Source organism: Hibiscus syriacus, unplaced genomic scaffold (genome assembly GCF_006381635.1).
Source record: "Hibiscus syriacus cultivar Baekdansim isolate YM2019G1 unplaced genomic scaffold, ASM638163v2 tig00110270_pilon, whole genome shotgun sequence".
Lineage (NCBI taxonomy): Eukaryota > Viridiplantae > Streptophyta > Magnoliopsida > Malvales > Malvaceae > Hibiscus > Hibiscus syriacus.
The window spans coordinates 459,035-473,873 of NW_024062656.1; the positions used below are offsets into that span (position 1 = coordinate 459,035).

General features: G+C 36.3%; 1 protein-coding gene across 2 annotated transcripts; it reads left to right on the forward strand.

The window, feature by feature from the left end:
- The first annotated feature begins 587 nt into the window (after window positions 1-587).
- Window positions 588-13,452, forward strand: LOC120115684 (flowering time control protein FCA-like). 2 transcript variants are annotated; one of them, XM_039136315.1, is made up of 17 exons: window positions 588-1,118; window positions 1,495-1,577; window positions 1,719-1,797; window positions 5,258-5,340; window positions 5,447-5,498; window positions 6,251-6,318; window positions 6,538-6,604; window positions 6,797-6,876; window positions 6,961-7,031; window positions 7,267-7,329; window positions 7,427-7,619; window positions 11,433-11,978; window positions 12,356-12,550; window positions 12,656-12,823; window positions 12,934-12,972; window positions 13,212-13,274; window positions 13,350-13,452. In XM_039136315.1, exons 1-17 carry the CDS (start codon window positions 668-670, stop codon window positions 13,392-13,394), a joined length of 2,346 nt encoding a protein of 781 aa, XP_038992246.1. In that variant the 5' UTR covers window positions 588-667; the 3' UTR covers window positions 13,395-13,452. The 2 variants fall into 2 exon arrangements, with proteins under 2 accessions (XP_038992246.1, XP_038992247.1); XM_039136316.1 differs by having other exon boundaries at window positions 6,251-6,321; window positions 6,541-6,604; window positions 7,427-7,589; window positions 13,350-13,432.
- The last annotated feature ends 1,387 nt before the right edge of the window (window positions 13,453-14,839 follow it).

A 14,839-nucleotide genomic window follows, 5' to 3' on the forward strand; every position in this document is an offset into this window, starting at 1 on the left:
TTTGAAATTAGATAAATCAAAATTTGATCCTTTGTTTTTAGTTTTAATTGTTTTTAGGTCTATAATTGTTATTAGCTTTAAATTCTCATAGTTGCTATTTGAATTAGCTTTACTTTTACAAATAATTAGTTAATTATTTTTTAAATAATCTGAATTGATTATAAAGTAATATATTTATATTTTTTGTTAGCATATTAACAATAAATACACACCCTACACACATAATCGCTTGAATTCAAATACCCTAAAAAGAAAACCATCAATTCTATCACTAAAATCACTTAATAAATTTAATTAATTTATATTTGAATTCATTATCTTTCTTATTTTTTATTTTTAAAAAATTAAACTTATTGAATGTAATTTTTCAAATGATTTAAATATCTAACTAATTATATAAATTATTTGGCATTTAACAAAGAAATAGATTAAGATTCTAAAGTAAATTTGTAATTAATTTTTTTTTATAATTACAAATATAACTTATTGCCATTCGTATTTTAAATAAAATAAATTTTATATTTTTTTTCAACTTTTAATCTTAAATGATCTAATTTACATATATACATAGAGAGAGAAACAGTGAGTTAACCATTTGGTTTCTAGTTTCTCTGCAAAATTTGATTAGGGCTTCAATCTTTGAGCTAACCACTCAGCAAAGCTGGATATGCACAGAGGCGGCCGCTCTGGCGATAGCAACAACCATGACTCTGTCTTCAATAACTGCAACCCCTATCTAGCCCCCTCGCGTTTTTCCGACGCCTCTCTTATGAGCCGCTACAGGACCAATAACGACGCCGACAGTGATTCCAACGACAAGTTCGATACCCAAGATCCCTATCTCCACCATCGACGTAGCCCTAGCAACTTCCGAGGAGGGCATCATCCGTTCGATAGCCCTCCTCTTCAGCCTCACAACAGCAGTGGTGTCGGAGGAGGTGGAGGTTTTCGCCCAATTGGTGGTGGCTCAGGAGGCGGAGGCGGAGTGTTTCGGCCTGTGGCTGGTGGTTTCGATGGTAATTATCAACAACCTGCACCGCATCCTGTGCAGCAAAGTTACACGGGACAGAAACGCCCTTTTCCCTTCTCTGGTCGTGGAGGTGAACTTCCCAACAAAGGTTCGTTTTTCTTCCAACAATTGGAAGTTATTATATGTATATATTTTCAATTGTATTTTTCTCAATCATATACTGCTTTCACTAATTGAATAATTCGTCAATTCAAAGGATTTTAGGTCATTTCCTTATCTTTTTCTTCTCTTTGGTGAACTTCTATTTCGAATTATAAATTTACCAAGTGCTCGACATTTACTTCTAGTTTTTGTTCTTTGGCTGCATGGATGGATTCAGCTACAGATTATTTTATCTTCAATTTTCCTTTTAATATTCGTATTTGCCTTTTTTTTATCGACTTTTGACCATTATAATTGCATATCCTGACCATGACTTGCATATATTTTTGACTTATCCTTTACTTTCATTTTTTTCTGTCAAGATCGATTTGGTATTGTTGGCAGTGGTGGAAACTTTGCCAAACTTTTTGTGGGATCTGTACCAAAGACTGCCAGAGAAGAGGATGTAAGTTCATGTGACGGTGACGGATATGGATCGTGTATATATTGAATAAATACCACTTTACCATCTAATATTAATATATTTTACATTTTGGACTTTTTGGTATTATTTCTTGCACAAATGATTTTATTCATCTTTTGTCAGATTCAACATGTATTTCAACAACATGGAGATGTGATAGAGGTTGCTTTAATAAAAGATAAGAAAACAAGCCAACCTCAAGGTTAGCGTGAATTTTGTTTCATTGTTAGATATTTTTTATTATGCGTATCTCATTTCAGGTCTGCTGAGAGGCTGATAGGAGCGAACATTAGCTCATCTTCATCTCAGTTTGTTTTTGATACAAGTTTCGCGCTTGTTGGTTTTGGTTGCTACCACCTTTTTCTTTTGTTGCTCCTGCCAAAAAAGGAGAGAAATGTAAACCCATTAAAACCTGGTTTATGTATAGAAAAAGTAGGGAACTTGTACTGCAAACAGAACATGTTCTTTAAATAATGGATTCTGTTGCCAGGGCAATAGCCAACAATTAATTTTCCTTGAAATGTCTATTTCTGTTGATGTAGTATACAACTATATATAAATATATAAATTAAAGGATGTGCTACTGTTATATTATGTAGAAACAGAAATTCTATGATTGTTGTGTTGAATGGTTTATATCATATTATTTGTTGCAAGATTTCTGTGCTTGACTGTTATCTTGAAGAATCTGGTAGTTCTTACTTCTATATGGGGTTGATTTTTATGTGGACCGATTTTATGTTTACATGATGTATTTGAAGTTGGTTGTTTATTAAATATGGATGGTACTTCAGTTCTATGTGTTGAAAGTTCCTTGGTTCCATGCTGTGGTACTCGGAGCATTACAAGAAGTCAAGCATCTTACTTTTGTGGGATGGATATGTGTTCCTGGAAATAGATTGGTTGTTAACTGTGTGTATTTGGGCCTGTTTGTTGAATTATTTTCTATAATTGGTTGAATGGCTAGTCTATATTGGTGGTCAGCTCATTTTCTGCATCGACTTGTGTGGTTATAATAATGCCATAAATTGTTTGGGAATTTTCTTATCTACAATAGGAAATTGGTTGGTGAATGTGTATTGTGGCATGTTGATTGAATAATTTTCTATAATAGGTTGGATGGCTAGTCTATATTGTGGCCAGCTCATTTTCTGTATTGAAATGCTTATTATAATGCCAGAAATTCTTTTGGAATTTTTTTCGTCTACAATAGGAAATTAGTTGCTGCCTCTGCTGTATGTTATGACTGATGTAGCAGTTCATTGCATTGGTTGTTCATTTTGCTAATTTGCATTTATGCTACAGGCTGGCTTTGTTATTAGATTTCTCTTTTTTTCTTTTCTTTTAATTTTCCTTAAATATATTCAATATTAATATGTTTGGGTAGTTCATCTTGTTGATGTTTATTTTATTCCACCTATCATGTCCCATTGGAAAAACAAAGGCTGCTTGCGGCAGATTTTTGATGCTCCTATGTGTTCCCTTTTTTGTACTTCTCATTGTTGATTGCATCAGTAGTGCCAGTGTCGGGGCTGACAGATTTCTCATTTTGAGGAAGCTCATTTTCCTTTTAATAGCTTGGATGCTGTTGTGGAATGTGAATATTTAATGTGCATGGAGGAATGAGTGTATTTGAATTTAAATCAACATGGAGGAATGGCTGTATTTGAATTTAAATCAACGTGGAAGATCAGATTATAGAATTTGTGCAGCATAGTTACCTGAAATTGTTGTTCCCTACTATCAGATGGATTTGTGAAACATTTTTTCCTGTTGTGAGTTGTCTAGGCAGATGTGGTTGTACATTATTCAGAGAGAACTGCAGCCCATTTTCATGGGATACTGGTGAGGAGTTGATGTTTTCTCTGAGTGATTGAGTTTATGTTCTCATTGATGCTTGGTGAAGTGAGTGCTTTGATGATTCTGTCTTGGAATGATTAGATGGAGCTTTAATAGATGTGGTCTACGTACATTAATTTGATTTTATTTCAATTCTGAAGCAGCAATACAACTATGAATTTTCGGTAGATTTTTGAAATTGGCACTTGGTTTCTTCTAGTGCTTGTCAATTGAGAATTTATGTTTGATGTACCGATTTGGTTCTTGAGAGATGTGATTTAATTCAAATGTTTGTACAAATTTGGTTCTTGAGAAGTGTGCGGAGATGGTGGAATACCAGATTCCTTTTGTTTAGCGTGAATATGTCTGCTGTAATTATGCAACCTATGGTGTCTAGGTTAAATTATTTATTTCCAACTTGAATGAGTTAAACATTTAAATGATATGGATGTCTTATTTGCACAGCAAGCTTATTGCTGCTGATTGTCTCTTATATATTGATGTCCTTAGCCTTTGTACGTTATTTGCTTAATTAGATTGTTAGAAAATGTATGGTGGGGGATTTGTTTTGGATTGAACAGGATGAAAATGACAATGAGAGGCCTAAAATGCATGCTCTTTGGTTCTAAGGTCGTCGGACCCTAGATTTCTGTTCTGCTTGGTGCTTGTGTCATGCACATTGATTATCTTATTTGGGGCCCATTGGGAGAGAATTAATGCCACCTGACATATTATGTGCTATGCTCATTGTTTATCTTATTTGGGGTCAATTGGGAGAGAAATGATGCCGCTTGGCATATTGTAATGTTCTATGCACATTGTTTATCTTATTTTGGGGTCCATTGGGGGAGAAATAAGGCCCCCCTTTGACATATTGTCACGTGTTTTAACGTGAATGACAAATAGTTGTTTTTGTAAGTTCTGACTTGTCTGTACGTTAGTGCCTGTCACTGACACCTCTAAGCTGCTTAGAGTTAAGGTTTGAATGTTCTCGTGTTTTCTGTGTAGCCCCCTCTGGGGGGTATCTGGTTGTTTGCCTTGCTTTTTTCTCTATGGTTTTGTAATATCCTCTCTACATGTACCCCTAGATGTTCTGTTTGTAAGCTTGGTGGTGATTATTTTCATGGCAAATTGATTCTGTTCAGCTTCCAGCTTATTAGAAATTATTTTTTCTTTTTCACTTTTCTCTCTTTCTGCCTCCTATTTTTCTGACTGTATTTCTTTAAGTTCTTTTGGTTTTATCTGGTTTGGTACATGGATTTATAATGCATTGATCAGCAAGATTGTTCTTGTGGGTCTTTTTCTTGAATGTAGCAAACCGTTGGTTGATTAGTTGCATGTTTTAAGAAAATTATGATTTAGTAATATATTTATTTTAAATAACTCAAGCAGATGGACTTGCTACTTTTATACTACGTACTATCTAGTTCTACCATATCCTATTAAGTAGTTATCTGGAAGGTGTGTATTCTGTAAATTGAGTTATTTGTGTCATGCTACACTGCCTTGACAGAAAGATGATTAGTTGAAAGTGTTTTCTCTTCTGACAATTCTGATATAGTGGTTGGCATATGTTTAATTTTTGTGTGGGATGTGCTAAATGAAAATAAATTTTATTGTAAAATGGATGTTTTGGATTCCCCCCCCCCACAACAAACCCTTTCTTTTTCTCGCCTCATTTATATGCAACCGAAATGTAACAGCCTTATTTCATGACACGTGGATCTCTTGGTTGCATGATTTTTTATGTATCTGCCTATCTGCACCATTTCTGTGGGTGCAAGTGATCTAACAAAATTAGAATTAAAACTCTGGTTATGCAGGATGTTGTTTTATAAAATATGCAACCTTAGAAGAAGCTGATAGGGCTATTAGAGCCTTACACAATCAACATGTTCTGCCTGGGGTGAGGTCTTTTGCCTCTTACGTTTTTTTGTTTACTTGTATATTCTGAAATGGTTTTACATTCTCTTACAAATGAAATTGTGGTACATTCTCATGCAAATTCACAGGGAGTGGGTCCTATCCAAGTCAGATATGCTGATGGGGAACGAGAACGCCTTGGTAATAATTTTACATATTTGTATGCTCTTGAAGCTTGATCTGTAATTTTTGAGAATGTGTCAATAGAGGATCTTTGTGGTTATATGCACTATTCTCATTGAATTCTCAGCTAAGCATGTAATATCCGTGGCACTCACTTCTACTAACGTGTGGTTTTTGTATTTAGGTGCTGCATGCCCTTGTTTAAGTAATCCTTTATGTACCATGATTTTTTTCTAATGCCTTTTAATTTCAGAATGTAGGGTGCTTGTATCCCTCTGTTCATATTGGCATAGTTGTCCAATGACTTCTCCAAAAGCATAGACACATGCGTATGCAAATTGTCTCGTGTGTTACACAATCCAAGCATATTTGTGTCTATAGTTGAATCCCTGTCTCATAGTTGAAACTTGAAACTCCAAAAGGTTGAAGAAAATGAACTTTAAGTAGTAAATAATGCAAGTAGGTGCATGATTTGTCTAATTGATTGGAAACATTATGGTTTCCTTTATAAGCATTAGTGGGAGATAGATTTACATTCTTAGTTTAAGTTGACTTTCCATTGACATTTGACAGAAATCTCTAGATTTATCTGTGCCTTAAACTTTTGACTGCTGTGGTGAATTGGGATCTTTTGTTTTATTTTATTTTTTGGGGGGAGGTGTGTGTGTGTGGTAATTTTGTTCATTATGCATGATGTTTCGTGATTAGTTTTTTTTATCCTTTTATTGTCTTATTTATCCATAATATATTCTTATTTATCTTAATGGCAGGTGCAGTTGAGTTCAAATTGTTTGTTGGATCGCTGAACAAACAAGCTACTGAAATGGATGTGCAGGAAGTAAGTCATACAGATATTTTATTTGTACAATTATGGTGTCTATTTCTGAGGCTTCTATTATTCTGGTGTGAGTAGGATCACCTCAATTGTTAAATGTCTTTTTTTCCCGTTTTCTTATGCATAACTCATATAAACTGACATTATTTAACTAATTTTAGTTTTCTGATTTTTTATTTTTTATACATTTTACCAAAATAGTAATTTCTGTTCCATTGGCAGATTTTTTCTCAATTTGGTCGAGTTGAAGATGTTTACCTCATGCGTGATGAATTAAAGCAGAGTCGTGGTGTGTCCTTGAGTTCTATACTTAGTGACCTTGGATTTGATGAATGGTTTCCGTTCTTGTTTCTTTTGTTACAACATCTTATTAAAAATTACATCTTTTTGATAATTTCTGTTCAGTTCTTAGATGTTCACATAAAATCACTTTCATTACATTTTCACCATCTTTCATATAATTATTGTTTTCATTTTGAAGGCTGCGGGTTTGTTAAATACTCCGACAGAGAAACAGCTTTAGCAGCTATAGATGCTCTCAATGGAATTTATACAATGAGAGTATGCATCTATATTTTTCTCATAATGCTCTGTTTACTGATTATTATTGATGTGCCAATTTATTATTTGTTTTCTACATTTTAGGGTTGTGATCAACCATTAACTGTCCGTTTTGCGGATCCTAAGAGGCCTCGGCAAGGATCTGGAGACCCAAGGTTTTCCTAAAGACATTTTATGCATTTCTTGTGTGTAAACTTGTACAATGATGTAATTAGGAAAGGACCATGCTTTTGATGGTTTGCTATATCTGTTACTTTTGTTGGACACTTTTTACCTTCCATCTGGATGAAAGTTAATTGTGTATCTGTTTGTCAATTCATCTGTTGGCACGTTGCCTAAGTTACACATTGAACAAGTTGTAGGCTGTCTTTTGACTTGCTTCCTTTCCAGGGGTGGTGCTGCTGCATTTGGAGGTCCAGGTTTGGGTCCTCGTTTCCAAGCACCAAGGCCTAGGTACTCAAGCAAAGTCCAATGCTTTTAAGGCTTAACCTTTCTCCTTATTTTGTGTGGCTATATGCCTGAATTTCTGTTTTCATGCTATTAATTACAGAGCAGCAACCAACATTGGAGACGCCACGGGGGATCGTGTTCCACCTACTGATTGGCACCCTATGAGTCCACAGAATATGGGACCAACTCCTAATCCTGGAATTCGGAGTATGGGGAACCAGATGTTACCTAGGTCTGCTGACCTAGCAATATCTTTAAATCCAGTAAGAACAATATTTGCATGGCACATAGTTAATTTTTACTACAAAACTCTGTTAATCAGAAATATTTCTTCTTTTTGGCATTTAGTAACATATTTTATGGATGATATGCTGAAATTGTATTTTGAAATGTGAACAGTATACCTTTGACTGTAAGAAACTTCCTTTAGGGTTGGCTTCTATTTTTTTGTTTTTATAGTTAAGGTGGTCAATTTCCCCCCCCCCTTCAATCAAAGCAAAGATTCTTTCATTAAAAAAAGTGAAAATAACCTAATTAGATGAATTGTCATTTAAATGCTCTGTCGATTGGAGCCTGAAAGCTATGAATTGGTGGTCATACTCATCTTTTTCTTGGCCTTTTGAAATGTTGTCAGTTGTCAACTAAATATTTTAGTATTATTTATCAGGCACACTCTTTCTTACTATGCTTGTAAAGCAATAGGGTGTTCTTTTGGTGGCCCTTCAGATGGTTCTCTTTCTGGCCTTGTAGTTTCATCTAAATGTACTTTTTTTTATAGGAATAATAGGCCTCATTAAAAACCCCCTTCATGATTGATGGAACTCTGAAAAAGTTCCTTAATCAGCGGAAGGAGGAAAAGAGTGCCTTGGATTTTATTAATAATAAACTTAATACAATATATTACAAAAACCTAAAACTCCTTGAAGGAAATCGACAACCTAAATAGTTACAACCTTAAAAACAACATAAATATTAACCAATTCCAGCCTTAGCTAGAGCGTCTGCCTCTAGATTAGCTGCCCTATTAACCCATCTAATAACACCTTCACACAGTCTAAGTTTTTCAATAATATCTTTAACAATGTAAGCATAAACAGCAGGACATGAAATGAAATCCCTAACCCAGTCAACTGTCACCCTGCAGTCACTCTCAATTATCAACCGATCCTTTAATCTGTGTCGTATAGTGTGAAAGAAAGATAAGCCCTTTAGGAAAGATTTCAATTCCATCAAAGTAGGAGGACCAGGACCTGCGGATTCCTTGTAAGAGTCAATGATTGTCCCGTTATCATCTCTCGAAACACCACCTATCCCACTTCTCTTCCAGTCAGTAGTAGTAGCAGCATCGGCATTTAATTTGATGAAGCCCTTTGGGGGAGGGGACCAATTAATCACAGTTGCAATCAGTTTGGTGTTAGGAGAACAAGAATACCCTAAGGAAGGATCTGAAATAAGCAAATCCTTAGAGATCGAAACCTGTTTGTACTTAGCTAAGTACCATGAAGCTAGCCTGAATCTAGCTAAAAAGAAGAGTTCTGCTTGATCTACCTTTCCTCCTTTAAAAACAATATAATTTCTGAATTTCCAAATTGTCCATAGGACAACCCCTGGAATAAATGACCATATGGTTGAGTTAATCCTCAAATCAGCCCATGCTAGGAGAAATATTTTTGCATCAACATGAAAGACAGATTGAATGTTCTAGAACCTAATGAATTTATTCCAAATGCTCCAAACCACCGAACAAGTAAAAAATAAATGGGAGGGTGTCTCATCAAACTGCTTGCAAAAAGGACACAACAAGTCATCTATACCCATCATACCTCTTTTAACAAGAGCTGACTTCACTGCCAACTTCTGTATAACAACTTGCCATACAAATGTCTCCACTCTTGGAGGCAATAATCCACTCCAAACAACATTCTTCCAGAAATTAACATCTGATGAACTTGAGGTCCCTGAATAACACTGACTAACACAAGATTTCACAGTAAATACCCCATCCCCAGTGCCTTTCCAGACCAGTACGTCAGATGAATCAACCGAAAGGGAAATATTTGAAATAATTGTCATCAAATTAGACCACTGCTCATATTCCCAATCATTCAATTCCCTTCTTAAATGTATATCCCAAAACTAGCTGCCTGAGCTAAAATCACCAAACTCAGATAATTTTCCAGTTTTGTTTAAGGAAATGGAAAACAATCTCGGAAAAATGATCTTTAATGGTTGATCCATTGCCCAAACATCTTGCCAAAATCGAATGCTACCCCCATCGCCAACTTGAACAAAATAGTTGCTTCTAATTTTACAGCCAGTAGGGTCTATTTGTAATGATTGTTCACCACGGATCTCCAAATCCATGAAAATTTGGGTGTAACCTTATTGTCAAATAGCAGTAAAGAAGAGTCTAAATTGTATTTAGAACAAATCAATCTCCTCCATTCCGCATTTATTTCATTAGCAAACCTCCAAGACCATTTTTCTAATAAAGCTCTGTTTACCTTGTCAATGTTTGGAACCCCCAATCCACCTTCGAATTTTGGTTTGCACACATTGGGCCAATCCACCCAATGAATCTTGTTCTGACCATTTCCTCCGCCCCATAAGAAGTTGGACATGATAGAATTGATTGACTTGTACACCGAAGCCGGAACTTTAAACAATGACAAATAGTATGTAGAAAGCGAGCATAAGACTGAATTAATTAAAACTAACCTCCCTGCCATAGAAAGAGAGGATGCCTTCCAACCTGCCAACTTCTTGTTGAAACTATGAACCACTGGATCCCATAGGGCAGAAGAATTTCTTTGTGCTCCCAGAGGTAGTCCTAAGCGTTCTGAAGGAAAGCTACCAACAGTACAACCCACCGAATTTGCCCAATCTCTTATTTCCTCTTCATTCATATTCACCCCAAATAGTTTTGACTTCTTTAAGTTCAACTGGAGACCAGATATAACTTCGAAGACTCGAAGTACTCTCTTCACGTTCATAACCTGCTTTTTAGATGCACCACATAATATTATTAGGTCATCAGCAAATTGAAGGTGGGATAATTTGAAAGTTCCCTTCTCCCTGCTAATAACCATACCCGAAAATAACCCTTCTGAAACAGCCCTACGAAGCAAAAGATTAAGGAGTTCCCCAACTGTGTTAAATAACGTAGGAGACAAAGAGCAACCTTGACGAATACCCTTTGCCATTGGGAATTCCTCTGTAGGAACCCCATTAACCAAAACTGATATAGAAGCTGTTTTGACGCATTTCGAGATCCAGCTAATCCATGTAGAACCAAAGTCCATTTTCCTCATTACTCTGAAAAGAATAGGCCAGTCAACTGTGTCATATGCCTTTTTAAAATCCACTTTAAAAACACAACCCTTTAAACCTTTCTTCCTCCAAAAATCAATTCCCTCATTAGCAATTAAAGAGCAGTCCAAAATTTGACGACCTGGGATGAAAGCAAATTGAGGACTGATAATGTCTGAAATGCAGCTCCTTAACCTCCTTGATAGACACTTAGATAAAATCTTATATAGCCCACCTACTAAACTTATAGGTCTATAATCATCGAGGCCACCAGCATTCGAAATCTTTGGAATAAGAGTAATGAATGTATGGTTTACACCATGTTCCCAATCTTTTCCCAATTAGAAATTTCGAAAGAAAATCGTAATATCTTCCTTTAAAACAGGCCAGAACCTCTTGAAAAATCCCAAATTTAAACCATCCGGCCCTGGGGCTTTGTTACTGTCACAAGACTTCAAGGTTTCCCAAATCTCATCTTCAGAAAATTCTCTGTAACAACTGATTCTGATCCAGTGTAATTTTGCTAAAATCCAGCCTTATGTCATCAATTTCCAGAGTTGAACGCTCATTGTAAATTTTGAAGAAGTAATCCCTAACTGCTGCCTTTATTGCAATCGGATCCTGAATCGTAATTCCCCCAAAATTCAGTGCATTCAATGCATTTTGCTTCTTTCTAACTGTAGCACAAGTATGAAAGTATCTTGTTCAGTATGGGTTTTTGAAAGTTGCATTTGTTTTTTCTACCGTTGAAGTCTATATGTTTCATTTCAGATTGAATTAGGTTTGTTTCATTTCAGGGATATAATCAACCTTCATCACAAGTTCCAACCGTTGGTAATCAGATTTCACCTTCAAAGAAGACCCTTGAATCACCTCAGAATCTACCTCCTTCCTTTCATCTGCACCCCTCAGCACCTGTATCATACTCGCAGATACAAACTGCGCATGTTGGTCAACTTCAAGTTCCCCATACTGCTAGTCATACTTCATTTGGTCAGGCACATCCCTCACAACATTTAGCTGGTTTGAGCAACCAGTTGCCTGCTCCTCGGCCACAGGTTCAGCAGAATGCTTCGTCTGCTGAAGCCCTACCACCCAGTTCTGTGGCCATTGCTGCAAATCAACAACAGATACATGTTCCTACCCAGCAGCAACTGCTTCAACCACTTCAGCAATCCCCTTCTCAGCTAGCGCAGATGCTGTCTCAGCAAACACAAACTCTGCAAGCAAGTTTTCAATCATCTCAGCAGGCATTTTCTCAGCTGCAACAACAATTGCAGTTGATGCAGCCTTCAAATCAAAGTATGACATTGCAGCAGAATTCACAGGCTCCTAAACAGCAGGTATGTCGGGCCATGATGGTCAGGTTCACACAAGATAATATTTTGCAAATGTAAGTTTAGGAATAAGGCTTACCACGTCAATTTTTAGGGGGAGAAAAGGGCCAATGTCATAATTTCAGCTGAAAGAATTATTCAGAAAAAGTTATTTTCTAAATATACTCTTCTGCAATAAAAGATTAATTATTTTAAATGGTAACTTATTCCCTTGTATCGGACATCTTGATGTCAACATGCCTTGCACGTTATCATTATCTGAACTGCTATCTTCCCATGTTAAATCGTGCTAGTTGCTAAAAGATTTGTTTTTATGGTGGGATCTGCTTGTAAAAGTTGTACTTTAATTATTACACTGAGGATTTTGCTTGGTGCTCTGCCAGTGGGCTGGGATGACACCACAGACTGTCGGCAGCAGTCCTGCTAGTACTCTCAGTAAAGATGTTTCTTCATCTGCATCTGCTGCTACTGCACCTGTTAGGGCACCAGCAGTAGCATCTGTTGAATGTCATTGGACTGAGCATACGTCACCTGACGGATTCAAATACTATCATAACAGTCTAACACGTGAAAGCAAGGTGAGAAATATATTTGATTTCCAGCTGACTGTTGGAGAGCATTTTTTAATTAATTCATTAATTGTTTTTGAGTTTTGACGAGTTTGTTTCTGCATCTATGTGCAGTGGGAGAAGCCTGAAGAATTAACTTTGTTTGAACAACAGCAGCAACAACAGAAATATCTGGGTCAACAACCTCAGTTACACCCTGCTCAACAACCTTCACAACAGACCCAGCTTCAAACACAGATTCGCCATCATCCACAGTTACAGCAGCATATGTGTCCTGCATCGGTTGGTTATTGACTTTATTAACTGGATTTTATTGTGTTAGATATTTTTTGCTTTTTATTGTGTTAGATATTTAGTTGTGGAAATGCTAACTCTGCTTTGTGGAAATCCAGTATTCACTTTCTGGAGTTAGAAATCAACAAAATACACAGGTAACTTTATACTAACAGCTCATCCAAATAAAAAAGAAAACCTCAAGAAAGCATGTCAATCAACACTGTCCGAACTTCTCGTCAAATCATTTCTCTATAAATTGCTGTTTTATTTCTTTTCTTTTGGCAATCCCTTCTTTATAGTTACTAGTGTTGTAAAGGCATTCTTGTTTTCACTCTTTTGGAATTCATTGTGTCATAAGGTCTTCATATTGTTTTGGATCTTTTGATGCTACTAGGAACTTGGATATGGACAATTACCGGTGGCACCATCACCCAATGATGCATCACGCTTTCAACAGGTGTCATGTGTTGTAATTTCCGTTATTCTGTCTCATTAGGCAACGCTATTCATTTCTTTGGTGTATTTGCTGCAGGGGCTTCAGATGGTGCAGGATTTATCATGGAAGAATAAACCATAAGGTTTTAATTTTAATTGCTTTTTGGTTAACATTTTCCCTTCTGCTTGTTCATCTAGAATAGAGAGTAAAATTAGAGAAATGGAAATTAAAACTGTTAGACACTACACAAATATTTAGGCTGGGATGGAACTATGTACACTGTGGGAGGGTCCCCCAAAATTTCAGGTTCAGTTACAATTGAGATCCGTACTAGTTTTGAAATTTGTCAAATTAAGATCTAGCCTCTTTTTTTTTGTTTAATTACTTAGATCCCTGACCGTCTCAAAGTTAAGCAATTTGACCCCCAATGGTACATCCTAGTACTGTCCATGTGTTTACGCAATTTTTGATCAGCAGTTCAAGCTATTCTATTGTATGCTTCATGCATCATTCATTTTATTAAGATGAAGGTCCTTACACTATGCATTTTTGGTGGATTTACTTCCTCTATTATAATTTGATCATTTCTACTATATAAGTGTGTTTTTTCAATTCTGAGGTCAATCTTTCATTTGTTAATTCCATTAGGCAATTTTATGTCTTTTTAAATAGGTAAAAACAAAACCTGCATAGACCTTCTATTGATTTGAACTTGTATTGATCTTTGCCTGGATTGGACTGTGCTTTCAATCTCCAGGGATTTGGAAGCTGAAGGGAATCTGCGCAATGGAACAGAATTTTATTGTTGATGAATGCTAGGCAATCGATAATAACAAAATATAGTGATGGCGATGGCATGCATGCATGTAGCCAGATCAGATGTGTCATAGTAGCTGAAATATTATGTAATAGTAACCTTGTGAGAGTTTAGTGTGGTAGACATTGCCTGCTTCCTGCTGTTACCGGCATTTTGGCCTGTGCCGTTGAGAAGTTAGTCAGGGCAATGGAAGCTATCTGGATGTCTGTAACATAGTAATGTTATTTGCTATAGTAACTAGGTACACACAAAAAGGAGCTTTATTGTGATGAATTGGATTCTCTAAGGTTCTATACTTTCAAATCCCATTTTCAAAATGGGTGAAGCCTTACATTTTCCTATATTCTGATCATAATCAAGGAAGGACTTAAGACCTAAACAATCACAAACTTGGCTTCTTTGTAGAAATGCAGCGTGTTTTATCATTCGTCATCGATGAACAAGATTATTGCTGCATTCGTCGTCAACGACATGAACAACATACCGTCTTATAAAAGTAAGGTTAACATGGCTTTCAATAACACACCGGGGGTAACAAGAAGTCACGGCCTTCAACAGCCACCAACAAATACAACAGTTTATGGTGCGATTTCTCCATCTCGACCGAAGACGATTCACGGTAAAACTAATATCGTCACATCAAGCACAGTAGGCCACACCAAAAGCATAGGAATTGGTGGATTTCATAGTACAAGAAAAACGCTTCGGCCCCAGCCTTGTCGGCCAGAAACCTTTAATTCTAAAGCTAAAGGGATTTCATAGTACAGAA